Consider the following 20177-nt stretch of genomic DNA (forward strand, 5'->3'; position numbering starts at 1 on the left):
TCAGTGTCTGTTACCCCCTTTTCCAGCAAAGCTCTATTCCCTGAAGAAAGAACTTGAAACACACTCTTTTTCTTTGGTTCCCAGGAGCCTCACATAAACAAATTCCTCTTGTTCTGCAATTCTGGGAAAGGTATATTTGGTCGCAGTACATGCTGAAATAAAACAACAGCAAAGCTGAAATACCCAGGCATACTACTATTTAGAGAAAGCAGGATTTCTAATTGAATGAAGAGCCTATGTGCGTACAGGCTTTACGCATGTAGACTCCAGTTTCAAACTTCAAACAGTCCATATCTGGAGAGCCAGTGTGGTGTAGTGGTTAAGAGCGGTAGACTCGTAATCTGGTGAACCGGGTTCGCTTCCCCACTCCTCCACATGCAGCTGCTGGGTGACCTTGGACTAGTCACACTTCTCTGAAGTCTCTCAGCCCCACTCACCTCACAGAGTGTTTGTTGTGGGGGAGGAAGGGAAAAGGAGATGGTTAGCCGCTTTGAGACTCCTTACGGTAGTGATAAAGTGGGATATCAAATCCAAACTCTTCTTAGGGGCCAGGTGTGTGACATGGTGGGGTGGGGCTGCTGAGCACTGATCCACTCCATCAGCAGATGTGTGCATCAGTGGAGTCATCTGAGCAAATCCTGTGGTCCTTCACACTTCCCGCCCCTCGTTCAGCATCATTGGAGACAAGTCATTTTGTAATCAAGCTGCTAATCCAAAAATGTGTGGGTTGAGCGGATAGAAAGCAAACATGCAGCTGCATATTCCTGCATTGCAGGGGGTTGGACTAGATGATCCTAAGGTTACCTTCCAACTCTCCAGTTTTGTGATTCTATGAATCTATGATTCTGTGCACACAGAACCATCATCAGTACAGCACTTCTATAGTGCCAATATGTCTCTACAAGCCAGGGACGCAGGTGGCGCTGTGGTCTAAACCACTCAGCCTCTTGGGCTTGCCAATCAGAAGGTCGGCGGTTTGAATCCACATGACGGGGTGAGCTCCCATTGCTCTGCCCCAGCTTCTGCCAACCTAGCAGTTCGAAAGCATACCAGCACAAGTAAATAAATAGGTACCACTGCAACAGGAAAGTAAACAGTGTTTCCGTATGCTCTGGTTTCCGTTACAGTGTCCCGTTATGCCAGAAGTGGTTTAGTCATGCTGGTCTGTGTGCAAACGCCGGCTCCCTCAGCCTGAAAGCGAGATGAGTGCCACAACCCCATAGTTGTCTTTGACTGGACTTAACTGTCCAGGGGTCCTTTAGCTATTTTTTACCTTTACAAAATAGCCCCTCTCCCCTAATGGGTTTCTTTTCCTTTTCCTTGAGTAAATTCAAGCTGCAATTTTTAAATTTCTACTGACACACACAGAGAGCATTGTCCTTGGGTTTTATATAACTGTACAAGTTTGAATGTTATTCCTTTTACATCTTTTAAAGGAGAGTTGCAAAATTAGCTACAGCAGCTAAAATAATAATAATGCTCAGCATACAAAAAATTCAGTGGAGTGTTTTGTATCTTATATTCCCCATATTTGCAGTGGAGATAGTTCCTTGCAGGGGGAGTTCTGAAGCCAATCTTCCTGTATATTCATTGATGCATATGCTAAACATTGTGTACTCTCTATTTATGGACTGTGGTGGCCTTCAACTTGTATTGTATGTATGTATATAATCTGACAAGCTGCATCAGTCCTCTAGAAAAACACATTCAGTACACTTAAGCATCATGATATATAACCAGTCTGCCACGTATCAACACACCCTCTGAATTATATTTATAAACTGCTTTATAGACCGAGGCTTTCAGTGTTCTGATATGGAATAACTACTTTGCTGCTGAGATTTTTTACTATTTTTATCATATGCTTTCCTGACTTCAGATGTGATGGAGATCACATCAGATTAGCACTTCTTTAGCATGGTGGAGGAGGAAAGGGGGTGTTAATTCTCCTAAAATAAATAGAGCAATGCAAGTATCAAAGTGTAACATTCCACATAGTGTTAAGCACAGCCTGGTACAAACAAAGGAAGGATAAAAAAGGACAACTACTAGCCAATGGTCTTGCACTGCAACATTGCACTTGAACTGTAGAGCCTGTGCAAACTAACAACTGCCCAAGAGCACAGTGATAGAATTTCAAACTTTGGCTTCCAGGGCAGCACAGTGCCATGGCCTTTGCAAGCACCTGGCACCCTGGGGCAGCTGCCAGAGTGACTGAGCCCCGCTACCAGTTGACAGTGCTGACAGCAAAGAGAGCTCACTTCTCTGCCAACCACAGCATCTTTAAGTAGCCAACTCATTGAGTTTTGTAGGGTTGTGAAGAGGTTGGCTGATGCCAGTCCTTCTTCAGGGTCAACAGAACCCTCTGGGGCCAACTGTGACGAATTTGCAAGGCACTTTGAGAAGAAAGTTACTCATATTCACTCCAAACCCGATGCTATTGAGGCTGAAAGATGAGCGGAAATGTCCAGGGCCACGCCTGTTACGATTATATGAGATTGGCTTCAGTTGTTGCAACTCAAGTATATTGACAAGTCACCCAGTACGTTTCCGAGCACAATTCAAAGTGTTGGTGCTGACTGTAATGGCTATGAGTTACTCGTGCGTAAACTGGTGCCTCTCTAGGCTAATTTGCTTTGTTAAACCTTTCTGACTGCACAGCCCTCGCTCATCGCGGCTGCCTCAGTCGCTGGCAGTTTTCCATCAGTGGGCGTTTCTTGAACCTCTTCCAACATAAAAGTTGTTTGACACCCAGTCTCCTCCTCCTCTCACTGCACGGGAGTCTTCTGCGCAGGGAGGGTGTGGGCAGCGGAGGACCTGGGCTCTCCTCACTGATGTCCAGTGAAGAGTCCTGGAGCATTCCCTCCGATTCCCCCATCTGCCCCCCTTTCTCCCTGGTGTTGCGCTGATTAGCTTCCCCCTCTTCTGAGTTGTTTCTCCCCCTGCTGCTGGGTCCTTCGCCAGCAGAATCTGTGAGCCTCCCCTTCGCCTCTCGCTCTGATGTCAGTTCCCTGACACTGACCTTTAAAGCCTTAAATGGCCTCGGCCCAGTATACCTGAAAGAGCGTCTCCACACCCATAGTTCAGCCAGGACACTAAGCTCCAGCTCCAAGGGCCCTCTGGCGGTTCCCTCACTGTGAGAAGTGAAGTGACAGGAACCAGGCAGAGGGCCTTCTTGGTTGTGGCACCTGCCTTGTGGAACGCCCGCCTATCAGATGTCAAGAAGATAAAGAACTATACAACTTTTAGATGACATCTGAAGGCAGCCCTGTATTGGGAAGGTTTTAATGTTTGATGTTTTATTATGTTTTTATATCATTTGGAAGCCATCCAGAGTGGCTGGGGCAACCCAGACAGTGAATCATCATCATCATCATCTGTTCATCCCACGTTACTCTGGAGCCATGCCCATATGACTTATGAGAGCTAGCTGGGCAGTGACTGGGGGGAGTTGGTATGGGGAGTGGTAAACGCCTCTTTGTGGAAGATGCCAATGGCAGAGTTGTTAGTGCCCTCTCACAAGGGGCCATCCCTGGACCCTGAGGTATTAAAAAACGACTGCTCAATAGCTAATGTCCGCTTTGGGGGTAAGGTGATGGAAAGGGTGATGACTGCTCAACTTTAGGTGTGTTATGATGAGACTAATTACATAGATCCATTTCAATGGGGTTTTGACACCTAAATGGCTTGGTTGCCCTGACAAAGTACTATCTCAGCAGCTTTTGACACCATCAGCTATGGTGTCCTCCTGGAGTGGCTCTCTGAGGTGGGAGTGGGAGGCAAGATGATATGATGGTTCTGCTCTTACCTGCAGTACCAGGACCGGAAGTTAGCATTGGGGGATATTTTTCCAGGTCTGTCACTGTTGCACTAGGGCATCCATATGGAAAGGAGAAGGCTGTCACGTAGGAGATGGAATCTGAGCCAGTGCGGTTTTTGCCTAACCGGTTGAACCTGCTGAAATTCCCTGTTCTACCTAATTGTTAAAGCACAGGAGCCCTGCCCTTCTTTGCATCTGGTCACCCTAATTTTAACTTTTGTTTTCAACCAACCATCACACAGGAGAATAGAGGTGCCACAGAACGAGAGAAGCTATCTGCTAACGTATGTAAAGAGGGTTGTAGAAGTTAGTCTGCCAGTCACGTAATGAAAAAGCCTGGAGCAACTGGCACTAACTCTTTGGAGACCACAGTTGTTCATGCGGTTCATGACATGTTGCAACACGCCATTTTGTGGTTTGATGGGAATGAGGCCAATTGATGGAAGCTCTCTGCTGAGAAGCCTTTTTTCATGAATCCGAGCTGTATAAACACATCAAAAAAGAAAGATCTGGAATGACTGAAGGAACCAAGACAGCTGCTGAAGCATCATACTGATTTATGGTCCAGTATCTGTGCCTTGGATGTTGGAGACAAGCACCGTTACTGGGCAAGGGCCAGGCAACTTTGTCATCTCCAGCTTGTTTGTTATTTGGTTTGAATGGCAGGCACAACACGAGAGACTCTGCTCTGTTGCAGTTGAAGTAGTTTACAGTGCAAAAATTAAAATGTGGCCTAACAGAGAACATGGCACTTTGAGCTGAGTTTGGACAGGAAAGACTTAGCAGGAAAGACTTAGACTTTAGCAGGAAAGACTTAGGGAAGCTTTGCTTCTGCACATGACTGTGGCATGATGGGAAGTTTTGCTTCTAAGCTTTTCTTCTGCACATGCTGCACAAACCGTTCTAACACTAAGACATTCCCTCATCATCCCAGAATGTTCAGTTCACATTGAGTTCATGAAAACATTATACTCTGACCTGTTCTTAATGCATAGTTGACCACATCTATCGGAATGTAATTGTTTAAGTCTTGCTATACCAATCACTAGTTATAATTTAATTAGGAAGTTTTCATGCCTGTCTAGTTCTGTGCTCCCTTTCCCAGCCTTTAATCTATTGGTGATTAATGCATATATGTAACCTTTGCTTTGTACTTGTGTTAACCAATCAGCAATAAGCACATACGTGGCAATTGCTGTAATATTCAATAAAAGGGACTCCCCGAGACTTGCTCGGGAGATGCCTCCCACATGACACTTGCTACTCGTCTGTCGGTTATTTCAACCCAACACTTATCTGGTACCACAGTAAGTTTCTTAGATGCTGGAAAACCAAATACAGTCCCCCGGCGAACCTGATTTGAAGGCCAAAGACTGGCAGTAGTTTTTCAGACCGTTGCAACTGGTTTGACAGCAGGATCCTCTCCAACGGTATACACCAAACTGGGCAACCTCTGACTCTCTAGATGTTGTTGAGCTACCATTCACTATCATCCCGGACAACTGGCCATACTGGCTAGGGCTAATGGGATTTGAGAATCCCACAACTTAATATTCACAAAAGGGGAAAGAAGGATGACGGCCAACTAAGGAGAAATGGCCTCTGAAACTGACGGACTATGCTGAAATGGTGAAATTAACTGCCAAATTAAGAAGACGTAATGACTGAGTGCTTAAGGAGGAGTGGAGTCCACTGATGGATTATCTATCAAATTATCACCCATATATGAAGTCACTGGCAGGATTTGAAATATAAGCAGTGGATTATTGAAAGAATTAACGATGGTGGGGTTTAGAAAATTAAAACTTACGTGTTGTAAAACAGCTAACAAGAAGGAGTAAAAAAAAAATCAGGAAAGGAGGGGTGGGAAGTCAAGAAGAAACTGCATGTCGTTGTTGTTGTTTTAATTACATGATGATAAGTATTTTGGAATATTTTTGGAGATTTAATAAAAATGATAAGGGGAAAAAGAGAATACCACAACATGGAGGGCAACAAGTTCTTCATTCTTGGTGTAAACACACAAGTACACAAACATTTCTTTTTGTCCCCTTGCTGTGCCTGGTTGAACAGGTTTCTGAAACAATGCAAAACCTGTTCACTAAAGATGGAAGTAAGATGAGTGTACACACAAGTGTCTGTAATCCCTCTTTCAATCCATGTTCAATTCTCTCTCTAAAAATTGTCCAATTCCAGCAAAAGCTGCCTTACATTGCATTAGACCCGTGGAACCCCAACCTTTTTGGGGTCACAGCCCCTCTAGGTTCCATAAAACCATCCCTGGTTCCTGCTACTCTATAAAAAGTGTTATTCAGAATAGCAGTTTGCATGACCCGTGAAGGAGGATTATAAGTAAAGGTAAAGGGACCCCTGACCATTAGGTCGAGTCATGACCGACTCTGGGGTTGCGGCGCTCATCTCGCTTTGGCTGAGGAAGCTGGCGTACAGCTTCCGTGTCATGTGGCCAGCGTGACTAAGCCGCTTCCGGTGAACCAGAGCAGCACATGGAAACGCTGTTTACCTTCCCGCTGGAGAGGTATCTATTTATCTACTTGCATTTTGACGTGCTTTCAAACTGCTAGGTTGGCAGGAGCAGGGACTGAGCAACGGGAGCTCACCCCGTCGCGGGGATTCGAACCACTGACCTTCTGATCGGCAAGTCCTAGGCTCTGTGGTTTAACCCACAGCGCCACCTGCGTCCCTCGAAGGAGGATTATAACACAACAGAATTCAAAACGGTAATGAATTACTGCACATTTATTGAAAATCCAATGAAAACTATTTAGTTCAATTAGTGCAACAGTGATAACAGCTTCTCAAAATCCCATAGTCATTTACACCTCCAGAGCCACCCTATCTCATGGCACATACACCAGGTAACCGCTCCCCCTCCCTGGGGATGGTACTGCCCACTTTGAGAACCATGGAGTTTAGACCATTGGACCATCTAGCCCAGTAGTGTCAGCTCTCACTGGTTGTGTCCCTCCCAGGCAGCGCTACTTCTGGCTCTATGAAAGATCATTTAACGAGATGCCAAGGGCTAGATCAGTTTCTGTAACCCCTGATCTATGAACCCTCTCTGCAAAGCTTCCATGAAGTCAGCTCTTACAGCTAGGGAGAATTTTCTGCCATGAGACACAGTTAAGTGTTAGGATGATTAACACTCAGTGGGGATCATTTGAAAAAAGCAGTTATTTGGGGCGTAAGGGGTTTTCGCAGAAATTGCCTTAATGGGTTTGCCACTCAAGCAGCTTTTGCACCTCTTCCTTCTTCTTTTCACACTGCCATATGGCTTGCTGCTGTCTGTATCTCGAGTCCTGGAAAATGTTCTTCACTTGCTGGGCAAATCCAGGGCTATCTTCCTGTAGTGTGTTAATGGTCTGGAGGATGAAAGGAGTCCTCTCCCTTGGGAGCGGGTTATTCCGCGGCCTCATTGGGATGACGGTGTATCCTTTGTGCGGTATGGTCAACGCACTGAACAGACACGTGCAGAACTGGAACTCGCACCAAAGCTCACTTAAGAAGTTTTCAGTCAGCAAGATGATTATCCAAGCAGACCCATTCACTGCATCGTTTAAATTTTCAAAGAGATGCCTCCCACCAGGCATTTCGGCAAATATGATTCCTGGTTTAATGCAGAATTCATTCTGTAGCAAGTCCTGGACTCTAGCAGCTTCCTCGACATCTTCCTCAGCATGAAGAACAACAAACCTGTAAAAAACATCTCCAGCATCTTCGTCACTGCTGTGAATTTCTTCAGTATTGGTACCGCCACTGGTTTCTTCACCCAGTGACAGTTCAAACGTTTTGGGCTTTTGCTTAAAGCCTTCTTGTCCTGGACTCGCACGGTTGTCCTTCACACTGTTTCTTGGAGAAAAAGGAAACATTCTTTTGGAGTTACCATTTCCCATTGCAGCAAAACACCCGGATCTAAAGATGATGAAGCATCCCAATTTTTCCAGTCTAAAGAATAAACGAAAAAGAAGTTCAGAAGGGAAAAGATCTCCGTCTTTTAACATGGCACAAGATTCATTCAAAGCTATTCCTGAAATCACAAGGGATCTAGGGCAGCAGTGGTGGGGGAAGCAGAAGTATTTCAAGGCAAGACTGGAAAGTACATTACAGCGAAAGCATGTGAAGCAGCAGGAAGGAGGAGGAAAAAAGGGGATTTTAGAGCCTCTCTAATATACATACACAGAACAGACAGTTGACTGCAGAGCTCTGGAGAAACTACAATAGCCACACTTCTGGACTGTGATAATAAGTATAAAAGGCTGCCCAGAGCTGCCCAGAGTAGCTGGGGAAATCCAGCCAGACGGGTGGGGTATAAATAAATACTTATTATTAATTTGTTGTTGTTGTTGTTGTTGTTGTTGTTGTTGTTGTTGTTGTTGTTGTTGTTACAACATAATACAGGATACCAGCTAGTTTCTGGTGCTATTTACAGGGTATTTCTCCCCAAAAAAGACAGAACACATGTACATAACTATTAATAAACTTTTTAGTTTTCTGCAGTCCTTTGGGGTTGTTCTATGTTATGATTTGTATTGTTTAAAATTGGTTTTATTATGGGGTGGGTGTTTTTTTAACTGAATATTTTTTTATTAGTGTTGTAAGCTGCCCAGAATGAAACACCACAATTTCAAAAAAAAACATTATATGTCACAAACCTGGAAAGGCCCCTATTTTAGACTGCCTTTATACTTCCCCATTTTTAGTTAGGTACTTTAACATTTCTATTTGCTGTGAAAAGGAAACGGGTATCTAACACTTCAGGTGGTTAAAGCTCTGCACATCAGCAAATGGCTGCTGAAATACTCCCCCTGCAGCTGTTTCCAAGCGGTGGCCAAAGGGTTAACTAACAGGGCACACTGTGTAGCTGGTCCGTGCCAAGTGCACACCAAAAAAAGCACTCCCAGGAATGTAGGCATCCTTTGCTCTCAGAAGCTGCTTACTTGAATCTATAATAGGAAGCCATCCTTTCAGACTACATAGCACATGCTAAAGAGTCTTTGTCCCTGTCAGTGGTGTGAATGCGCTGAATATATGATCATAGCTGTCAACTTTTCCCTTTTCTTGCGAGGAATCCTATTCGGAATAAGGGAATTTCCCTTTTAAAAAAGGGAAAAGTTGACAGCTATGTATATGATGTATGTGAGCCAATCAACTCCCCCAAATAAGCAAACCATAGATGTGCTCACTATGCTGAATATAAAAGAAAAACCAAGAATATTCTGAAACTACTGTGCCAAAAAAAACCCCCACAGGCCAGGATCCAGAGAGCCTAGGGTGCAATTGGAAAGGATTTGTTAAGAAGAGACCCCGAGGGTCATCTAGTCCAACCCCTGCAATGCAGGAATCTCAATATGTGGTCTCCCATCCAATTTGAAACCATACCGGACCCTGCTTAGCTTTGCAAATGTGCTAGCTGTTTTATTGCTGCAAGTACCACTCATGTATTTTTTTGGGGGGGGGTCACTTGTTTCCCTAACTCAGAGCTTTCCAAACTGTGTGTCATGACATGTTAGTATATTGGCTATAGTGTGTCACGCAAACACTCTTATAAGGGGTTAGTTTAACCCTCGGTTTGCTAGTAAAACTGAGTTACTATGTCATGAAAGGGTGCATGTCTAAAAAGTGTGTCACCAACATGAAAAGTCTCGAAAGCTCTGTCCTAACTGGTTATATTTATGTATACTGCACTGCCACTTGCATGGGTGTAATAAATAATAATAATAATAATAATAATAATAATAATAATAATAATTTATTTGTACCCCGCCCATCTGGCTGGGTTTCCCCAGCCACTCTGGGCGGCTTCCAACAAAGATTTAAAATACATCAAAATGTCACACATTAAAAACTTCCCTGAACAGGGCTGCCTTTAGATGTCTTTTAAATGTCAGGTAGTTGTTTATCTCTTTGACATCTGATGGGAGGGCGTTCCACAGGGTGGGCGCCACTACCAAGTAGGCCCTCTGCCTGGTTCCCTGTAACCTCAATTCTCACCGGGAGGAAACTGCCAGAAGGCCCTCGGCACTGGACCTCAGCATCCAGGCAGAACGATGGGGGTGGAGACGCTCCTTCAGGTATACTGGGCCGAGCCTTTAAAGGTCAACACCAACACTTTGATGTAGCCGGGGGGGGGCAGCTGCCACCCCCCCCCCGCTCAAGTAAAACAATAGAAATAACTAACTGACCAATCACATCAGTCCTGCCCCCCAACAAAAGTCCTGCATCCCTTAACAAAAATCCTGGCTACACCCATGGCCACTGGGGATACCTCCCTGACTCTCAGGTCAGCTTAAGGTGGTAGTGAGAATGAGGGACAGCAAGTGGGCAAATTCATAGATACAGCTACCAATGGCTGCATTTACCTTTGGGTCCCATGGCCCTGAATACCAGTTACTGGAGAATATGAGCAGGAGAGTGTTAATGCGCACATGTGCTACCGATAGGTTTCCCATAGCCATCAGGTTGCTTACTGTGAGAACAGAATGCTGACTGTGGTGTAATATAGCAGGGCTCTTCTGTTCTCAAGGAGTGGTTGAAATTTAAATGGTAAAGCCATTGCTTTGATAACAACCCTTGCTGAAGAAGCCTGGAATGAGCAGTGAAAAACGAGCTGTGCATACAAGATTGATTATCTGATGAATATGTTACCTTTCTGTATAAAATGCTCATCAGACCTGGCTCAGATGCAACTGCAGACTTTGCTGTTTTATTTTTTGGGGAACAGCACCACCTTATGGCACAGGTACACTGCAAGTACTGTATTAATAGGCACTTTAATATGCACACATGAAACTGTAGCCAAAAGCTGGCCTGAGCTCAGTCTGTTTTGCTATGGCAGTTAGTACTGTGCAGAGAATATATCTTGATAATACAACAGGTTGGAATTCCCCATCAGTGTTTCCCACATGTTACTTAACACACAACTAGGATTAAAAGGCTACCAGGCAGACATAAACCAGGCAACTTTCTTCATGGCACTTCAGATACAGCCAGGCAGCCCTGATTTTAGGAGCTGGAATGGGGTTGTTTTTTCACAGATTCCGTTCCCTCCAGCCTGAATGTTTCAGCTCTACATCCAACAGGTCTAATGTTTGTAATGAATCTGCTCTGTGAGTCTAGCCAATATTCCAGAATACAGTGGTACCTCGGGTTAAGTACTTAATTCGTTCCGGAGGTCCGTACTTAACCTGAAACTGTTCTTAACCTGAAGCACCACTTTAGCTAATGGAGCCTCCTGCTGCTGCCGTGCCGCCAGAGCACAATTTCTGTTCTCATCCTGAAGCAAAGTTCTTAACCTGAAGCAATATTTCTGGGTTAGTGAAGTCTGTAACCTGAAGCGTATGTAACCTGAAGCGTATGTAACCCGAGGTACCACTGTACAATGAATCCACCTAGAGGTAGAAGACTTAGAAACAGTTTGGCTGAATGCTGAAATGGCTGAGCTCTCCAGTCATCTTTGGTCTTAGCAAACAACCATTGGCACCATCTATTATTTTCAAGGTTCTCGGTGGACAGAGACACAACAGCAGAGACAGGCAGAGGACTAAGTGTGGCCTGTCCATCTGGAGTCATTGTCTTTCCCAGAAACACTTCCTGCACTCCTGGTTGTGAATGCAACCAGGCATGTAGAAAACTGTTGATATGCCCTGACCCTATGAACCCTATAAACATGAAATAATCAACACAGGAGTAGAATCAGCAGAAAGGACATGCATAATAGAGGAACTCAGCTGTAAACACAAGACATAAAAAAAATCCATTGCAGAACCTGCATACTATTTCCTCAATCTGCTTCATTCAACAGCTCACTTTTTAGCTCAGTTGGTTAGAGCGTGGTGCTGATAATGCCAAGGTTGCAGGTTTGATCCCTGTATGGGACAGCTGCATATTCCTGCACTGAATGGGGTTGGACTAAATGATCCTCAGAGCCCCTTCCAACTCTACAATTCTATGACACTATAGACATACCAGTGTGAGCTTCGCTGTGACTTTCGGGTGAAGTTCAATGCAGGAAACCAGCCACAGTTTTAAAGGCAAGAAGGAATAGAAACAGTCTCATTTATTTATAGCAGACAAAGATAGCGAAAGGCAGTGACACCTGGGAATTGAGCATCAGCTTGAGGTCTCATAGGGCCCTCTACCTAATTAACTTCCTGGCTAAAAACTGCTAAATAAACTCACTCAAATTACCTTGCAGATGGCAAATGTTCTTAATAGCTGATCCACAAACCAATAGATACAAGGTGGTTAAGAAAAGAATGGTTAGAGGAAAGACATAATCCAGCCCGGAGAAAAACAACAAGAGTTAAGTTGCAACACTTTATGAACAATTTACATTTCCCCATTACTTCTTGTATGCTCTCAATGAAAAACAAAACCTGGCACACCTAAACCCCTATGTTATATTGTGTTTTAAGTTCTCAAACATGTTCTAGTCACCCTGGTCCAACATCCCTCCCCTGACCCCCAAATCAGAACAGGTGAAACAATAGTTTTTCTTTAGATCAATTTGAATTGAAGAGTGCAGTATGCAGCCCTCTGGGTGATACAGAACTCTTCCTCAAACTAGATGTATGGAAAAGGAAGGTAAAGCAAAGGAAGAGATGTTTTGATGGCAAGGGTTGCTATTGTGCCTGTTTGGAGAAGATTTTTTACTCACATACAAACTCTGTATAAACCCCAAATCTACTAACATTAAACAGAAGCACAAAAACCCCAAGAGAAAAAATATCCAGCTACAACCACACTTCCTTTTTTAAAAAAGCAAAAGAACTCAATTTTCTCTTATCCCTAACCTCTAAAAAAATCTCTACAGTAAGCAAGTCTTACATTGCCTCTTAAATATAGTCAGGCAATGGGGAAATCCAAGTCACAACTAGAAACTCTCATGTTCTTTGCAGACAAAACATTTTTTTTATTTAACTAGTAGAATACCGTAGTTTTACCATGTTGAAAAACATTTTTTCAACTTCTATGAAATGAATCCTACAAACTTCTTGGCCGATTTATATTATGCACAGTGTTTTAAAAAGAAAATGGGTGGTGTGTCCAACTAAACCATACTCAAAGCAGACTCGCTGAGATAAATTAAGTCAACTGATTGCAGTAGGTCTACTTTTGAGTATGATTCATCTAGACACCACGCCATATGGTTCTTCAGAAATCTGAGAGAGAAACAAGAAGTTGGATTTCCAGTGAGTCCAAATCCAGGGGCATCCAACATCAAAGGGAAGACAGCAGCAGATTGCGATCCACCTCCTCTCTTACTTCCAGCATTTTCAACTTGATACCTTCACTTTCCCTTTTCGAAGCCACCTCCACAGACTGGAAGATTGTTAGGAAATATGCCCCTTTCCCTCCCGCTCCCAGAATTATGCGGGTACTGATTTAGGCTGCTCTGACCTCTAGCTATCAATCAGGCCTTTGGTTGATTTGATTTACATCTTATGCCCTTTTAAAACATGGTGTGTGTGTTTGGGGGGGGCATTATTGGGTTGTTGTTTTTATTTTGATTACGTATTTTATGGTTTTATATTTTGATTTTATTCTGTGAACCGCCCTGAGATCTCCGGGTATAGGGCGGTATATAAATTCTAATTCTAATAATAGCCTCTCAGCCTTTACAGGAGTGTTGAACAAATAAAATAACTGGGGAGGTGGGGGGGGTGGGGGAGCTCTGAGAGAAGCATCCAGTATAATAATAATTGTTTTAATAATTTGTTATTTATACCCCACCCACCTGGCTGGGCTTCCCCAGGCAGAATATTAAAAACAGAATAAAACATCAAACATTAAAAACTTACCTAAATAGGGCTGCTTCCAGATGTCTTCTGAAAGTCAGACAGTTGTTTATTTCCTTGACATCTGATCTATCAATCCAGTAACTAGATTTTGGTAGCATCATCTCTTTTAAGATGAAACAATAATCTTTTCTTTCTCTTCCCCTACGCTGCAAAAGACTGAAGACTTGTCGCCACGCGAAAGCCCACTGAAACGAGGGTTTGGGGAGGGTGGAGCCGTCTGGCTGCCAAAGGGGCTTCGTGTCGGACAAGGGGCGAGGGAGAGGAACGGGGGTCGCCACTTCTGGAGCTTCACCTGCGGCATCTGCTTGAGAAGCGGCACTTACCTGTCGAACAGGTGAGCCTGGTCCTTCTCCCCGCGGCGGAGGCGTCCGGGAACGTCAGCTTCTCTCCCCCTGAGAAAGTTGTGGCCGGGAGACGTTGTGTCTCAGCGCCTTTTACGTCCGGCCGCTGCTGAGAAAAGGGGAAGCATGGCAAGGATGGGGCGGACCCAGAGCTTGAACCCGTCGCCTTTTTCTACAAAAGCAGCAAAATAGAGCTTGCCACCCCCTCTGCCAGCTTCCCATCCGGAGGGAGCTGGCCAAAGAAAGGAGCCATCGTGTCCCTCGGGTGGACCCGTCGACATCTTAGACTGATGTCAACATAAGAACAGTATGTGAATTAGGACTAGTTACAGATAGGTAGCCGTGTTGGTCTGCCATAGTCAAAATAAAAAAAATACCTTCCAGTAGCACCTTAAAGACCAACTAAGTTAGTTCTTGGTATGAGCTTTCGTGTGCATGCACACGAAATGTATCTGAAGAAGTGTGCATGCACGCGAAAGCTCATACCAAGAACTAACTTAGTTGGTCTTTAAGGTGCTACTGGAAGGTATTTTTTTATTTTGAATTAGGACTGTGTAACATACAATGCTTGTGCACGCGTGTGTGTCTTACTCCAGTCATGCACACACACAAACAAACACACTTTGTGTGTTTGGGTGTGTGTGTGTGTGTGTCTTACGCATAGAAGCCAACTCCTAGGGGCCAAGGTCCTTTCACCCTCCCCAATAAAATATTTGACGGGGCTGCCCCAAAAAGTTGATAGGCATTTCCATGATAGATTATGTGGGACGGGGCTTACCTGGGCTGCCCCAAAATTTTATTCAAGTTGGCACCCTTGGTCTTACCCTTGGATAAATACAATAATATTTGGAATGAGTTTACATAGAATATATTAGGTTATTGACAATTATATGTGTATTATGATAATAAGAATATACATATGTACAGTGATGTATTTTTCCCTTTTTTATTCTCACTTTCTTTCCCCCCTCATTTTTTATAAATGGAATTCTCTTAATAAAATAATAGCAATAGTAATAATAGTAACAAGAACAACAACAGTTTTACAGATGTCATTTTACCTTACACAGCCCTAATTCACACTTGAGCCCTGCAATCCACAGCACCCCTGCTAGGTAAGAAACCCGTTTAAACATGGTGGGGCTTACTTCTGAGTGAACATATGCAGATTTGTACCGTAGTTCAGCATCTGTCTTAAGGATCATGCTAATAAATAAACAAACTGCGGGAGGCAATGGAAGACAGGAGTGCCTGGCGTGCTCTGGTCCATGGGGTCACAAAGAGTCGGACCCGACTAACGACTCAACAACAACAATAAATAGATAGTGTCACATTTCAGGGTGAAGGATGGGCAGAGTTATCCTAGAGGTAAGTACAGTGGTACCTCAGGTTACATACGCTTCAGGTTACAGACTCCGCTAACCCAGAAATAGTGCTTCAGGTTAAGAACTTTGCTTCAGGATGAGAACAGAAATCGGGCTCCGGCGGCACAGCAGCAGCAGGAGGCCCCATTAGCTAAAGTGGTGCTTCAGGTTAAGAACAGTACGGACCTCCAGAACGAATTAAGTACTTAACCTGAGGTACCACTGTATGCTGTTGTCGTCAGTGGATTGGCCTCATCCAACATGTGTTCAGCCCTAGAGAGGAGAGGGAAATATCAACAACCGGGGAGTCTTTGGCGCCAAGGCAACTGCAGTATAGGATTCCTTTTCCCCACCCCTGTCTCAGCCACAATGTTCAAAGCAGCTTCCAATGAAATAAAACACGCAGCAGTTTAAATCACAAAAAACTGTGTCACAAAAAAATACTTTAAAGTTGTATATAAACCAGCAATGCAACTTAAACGACCAGTCCCCAAAGTTGAATCAGCAACAGAACTCTATGTTTTCAAATTTCTTCCCTGATTTTGTTTTGTCGTCTTACTAGCGTGATGACTTTGACCTTGTCTATACTGTATATACCAGCATAATAAGCTGGCAGAGTTCTGAGACCATCGAGATTCTGTTGGTGGTGGTAGATTGCATGTTTGCGTATTCCTCCATGTGAAAATATCATTGCATATAGAAACCTAGCACAAGAGGAAGAGGGCTTGACTAAAACCGCTTCCTCTGATACTCAAACTTTTGACTCTCAGGGAGTCAGAATTTCCCACCCGCGGCCTGAAGTGGCACAGTTCACTTTGCCAGCTCAAAATTCTATAACCTCATTCTGTAGCATGTGAGAATTTCTCTCACATTTTAAGAGGGTACTTGCCCCAGGTTTCCCCCACTCGGTCTTATGGGGAAGACTTGTGCGAGAAGAGCCACTCTTACCTTCTATAACTGCCCATTAAGTTTTATAGTTCTTTAACCATTCATGGTCTCTTTTAAAAAACAGACAGAAAAGCAAATAAACCTAATTTCCAGTAAAGTGATCCCCTTAGCACAATGACTTCTGCCTGTGCAGTGGGACTTCTGTTTCTCTCCTCTCCACATGTGCTCCTCCAATCTGCTCCAAGGGTTCCAGTCTTGAACCACTGGCTGTAGAGTACTTAGACCTTCAGAGGCACACAGGTGGCACTGTGGTTTAAACCACTCAGCCTCTTGGTCTTACTGATCAGGAGGTTGGTGGTTTGAATCCCCGTGTTGCGATGTTCCATTGTACCAGAAGCGGTTTAGTCATGCTGGCCACATGACCCAGAAAGCTGTCGGTGGACAAACGCTGGCTCCCTCGGCCTGAAAGTGAGATGAAATTCGGATACCCTATTCCATAATAATAATAATTTTATTAATTATACTCTGCCCATCTGATTGGTTTGCCCCAGCCACCCTGGGCGGCTTCCAACATAGTGGATGCTTGGGTTGCAAACATGATCCGTGCGGGATGCACGTTCACAACCCGCAGCATCTGCGACCCAAACTGGCGCGTCTGCGCACGCGTGGGTTGTGATTAGGCGCTTCTGCGCATGCGCAACTGCTAAAACCCGGAAGTAACCCGTTCCGGTACTTCCAGGTTTCAGCGGTCTGCAACCCGAAAAAATACAACCTGAAGCATCTGTAACCCGAGGTATGACTGAATATAAAAACGTAATAAAACTATATAGGGCTGCCTCTAGATGTCTTCTAAAGGTTGTATAGTTCAGTGTTTTTCAACCAGATGTTGCCTGGTGTGCCGTGGGAAAAATTGAAAAATTCGAAAGATTTAAAAAAAAATAAATGTCAAATTTTCGCCTACTAGGCGGGCGCCGGACTGTGTCCACCCTATTTTCCATCTGTCCTGGGTGGGGATCAGATCGGATGGGATTGGATGAGAGCAGACAGGCGGTCCGCTCTCATCCGATTCCCCATAGAGAGCAGCGGGGCTCTGACATCTCCCTCTCCGCACACAGTGGTGGTGTGCCTCGTGATTTTTTTCATGAAACAAGTGTGCCTTTGCCCAAAAAAGGTTGAAAAACACTGGTATAGTTACTTATCTCCTTGGCTTGAGGGTCGCATAACTCCATACCCTCCAACATTTCTCTGATGGAAATAGGGACGTCCTAAGGAAAAGCAGAACATTCCAGGATCAAATCAGAAACCGGGCGGTTTCTGTAAATCCGGGACTGTCCCTGGAAAATAGGGACACTTGGAGATTCTGCCATGCACGGTGGTTCACTAGGGACTCAATAAAGCTCACAGGCGCTGCTTGCCTGGGATTGTGAAACAGAGGGAAATGTATGACAAGCTCCCATCCATGTTTGGTAAGGCTGTGTTATCAAAGTTGCATTATGTAGAATCATTAAAAGCCACTTTCAGCACAATCATTATAGGCCACATTCACACCACACCTTTAAAGCACTATAAAACCACACTCATGGCTTCCTCCAAAGGATTCTGGGAGCTGTAGTTTGTTAAGGGTGTTGAGAATTAATAGAAAACGCCCTATTTCCCCACAGAACCACAATTCCCAGTGACTGTGTGAAGAGGGATTTGATTGGTAAACCTCTCTGAGAATTGTAACTGTCATGTAAATGTATGGTGTGGCTGTCACCTACTCAAAATTAAATCCTATGGAATTCAAGGGGACCTACTCCCCAGTTAAGTATTGCAGCCTAAATTGTTCAAATACAGGATGTGGGGATGCAGGATTAGACCAGTGTGTCACTGTACTTAGCATTCGGTTTCAGGCAATACAGTACAAGCAGATTAGTTCATGTGAAAGGCATGGTGTTGATATTTATTCCCTATCCTTACTCTTCAGCAACTGACAGATAGAAGTTTATTTCTGTTATGACACATACTGGTTCAATGACTTTCCATGTATTGATTTATCTATTTATTTATTACCATTATACCACAAGCAGTTGAAGTTCTCAAGCAGAAGTTTCTGTTGTGACCCCGGCTCCCTGCCCCATCCTCAGTTGCAACAGCACATTTATTTTACATAAAAACTATTTTCACACTCTGTCGTGTCACATTATTTCCAGAAGGCAACGCATGGAGTTTCCCTCTCTTCAAATATTTGCTAAATATACAATTTCCCACTTCCTCTTGTGCTTCTGTGTCTCTTCCCCTTTCTTTGTGGTCTCGGCATCTTCTTGTAACCCTCTGGCCAGAGCTTGTTTTTTTTCTTAATTCAACCACTAAACAGCATGTAGTTAATGGCAGTGGTAATAGTAGTAATAGTAGTAGGTTCTGACTCAAGCCACCATTATAACATGAATAATACATACATTAAAGGAATATTTCTGTTGTGGTAAAATAATGTGAGGGAAAGCCATTGGAAATGAAAGCTGTCAACTGATGCTGAAATCAGTTCATTTTTAGTTCTAGGAAGGAAAGATAGGAACTGCAGGAATGGATGACAAAGAGGAGTTTTCAAAGGTGTACCAAGAGCAGTAAACCCAACACATTTTGAGTCACACTACTCTTACTCAGGTGCAACTGATCCCACCACTGCAGATGACTTCTAAAATGCTCTTGCATGCTATCTGATAGGATATACTGTGTATGTTTTTAAATAAAAGTTGTTTAGAAACCTTTTAGGGATCAAGTAAGTCTCATAGATTATTGTAACGTTGTCTACATTGGGCTGCAATTGAAGATGACTTGGAAACTTCAATTGGCTTCAAACACAGCAGCCAGATTACTGGTGGGGTTCCCCTGTTCTAAAACAGATGCATTGGCTGCCAGTTCATTTTGGGGCACAATTTCAGGTGCTCAGACTGGTGTTTAAAGCCCTAAATGACTTACATTCCAAATACCTATGAGACTGCCTCCTTCTCTACAGACTTCTTGGGTACTAAGATCTTGGTAGCTCTGCCACCCTCATTTCAGTGGTGGCAGCCCCTAGATTGTGGAATTTTGTCCCCTATACAGTGGCACCTTGGTTCTTGAACTTAATCCATTCTGGGAGTCCGTTCGACTCCTGAAACTGTTTGATAACCAAGGCATGGCTTCTAATTGGCTGCAGGAGCTTCCTACACTCAATTGGAAGCCACAGAAGCCACGTTGGACGTTCGGCTTCTGAAAAACATTTGCAAACTGGAACACTTCTGGGTTTGTGGCGTTTGGGAGCTGATTTGTTAGACAACTAAGCCATTCGGGAACCAAGGTACCACTGTACAATACTTTCCCATGTATTTCCATACAACAGAGGTTTTCAACATTTTTGAGTCCACAGCTCCCTTGAGCAACTACTTTCTTTCTGAGGCACCCCTGTGGGACTCAGGAGCCAGTTATGTCACCCCTTGCCTACATAGCCGGCAGCCCCTCATGCTTTATGGAGTGTTCCCTCCGCCTCTCTCCCTTGGGAGACCTCTGGGCAGTAGCTACCATTGTCCCTGGTCTCTGAGCTGCCCTTCCCACACAAAAGAGAGGTGCCTCCTCACGCCGCCTCCTAGTGGCCTGGGAAGAGGATTCCCCCAGCCTTAGTGACCTAACAGAGACTGGACAAACGTGAGGCCTTCACCTTACCTCGGGAGGCAGCTGCGGGTGCTGCTGGGCTCTCCTTCAGCACTGGGCACTCAGCTCCCAGGCAGGCCTTGCACACAGCAAGCACAAGGCCGGCGGGCGCAGTGCCTGCCTGTCTGCCCAGCCTCCCACTTGTCTATCCATTCCCAACAGCAAGGGCTGACGGACTGGCTGGCTGGGTTCCCTTGCCTGCTTGCTTGCCTACTCCAAGGCCACCTCAGCTCCTGGCAACCAGCACCCCTTGGCCAGCCCCAGAGGCACCATTCAC

General features: G+C 44.4%; 1 protein-coding gene across 4 annotated transcripts; it reads right to left on the reverse strand.

Moving 5' to 3' along the window:
* Positions 1 to 6559: 6559 nt before the first annotated feature.
* TICAM2 (TIR domain containing adaptor molecule 2) lies at positions 6560 to 13783 on the reverse strand. 4 transcript variants are annotated; one of them, XM_082191637.1, is made up of 2 exons: positions 13639 to 13783; positions 6560 to 7783 (listed from the first exon to the last, which is right to left on the reverse strand). In XM_082191637.1, the coding sequence occupies exons 1-2, from the start codon at positions 13737 to 13739 to the stop codon at positions 7048 to 7050; spliced, it is 837 nt and encodes a 278-aa protein (XP_082047763.1). In that variant the 5' UTR covers positions 13740 to 13783; the 3' UTR covers positions 6560 to 7047. The 4 variants fall into 4 exon arrangements, with proteins under 4 accessions (XP_082047763.1, XP_082047765.1, XP_082047766.1 ...); XM_082191639.1 differs by lacking the exon at positions 13639 to 13783 and adding an exon at positions 12026 to 12177; XM_082191640.1 differs by lacking the exon at positions 13639 to 13783 and adding an exon at positions 11804 to 11846.
* Between the last annotated feature and the right edge of the window lie 6394 nt (positions 13784 to 20177).

Source organism: Podarcis vaucheri, assembly GCF_965113315.1.
Source record: "Podarcis vaucheri genome assembly, chromosome: 11".
Taxonomy (NCBI): domain Eukaryota; kingdom Metazoa; phylum Chordata; class Lepidosauria; order Squamata; family Lacertidae; genus Podarcis; species Podarcis vaucheri.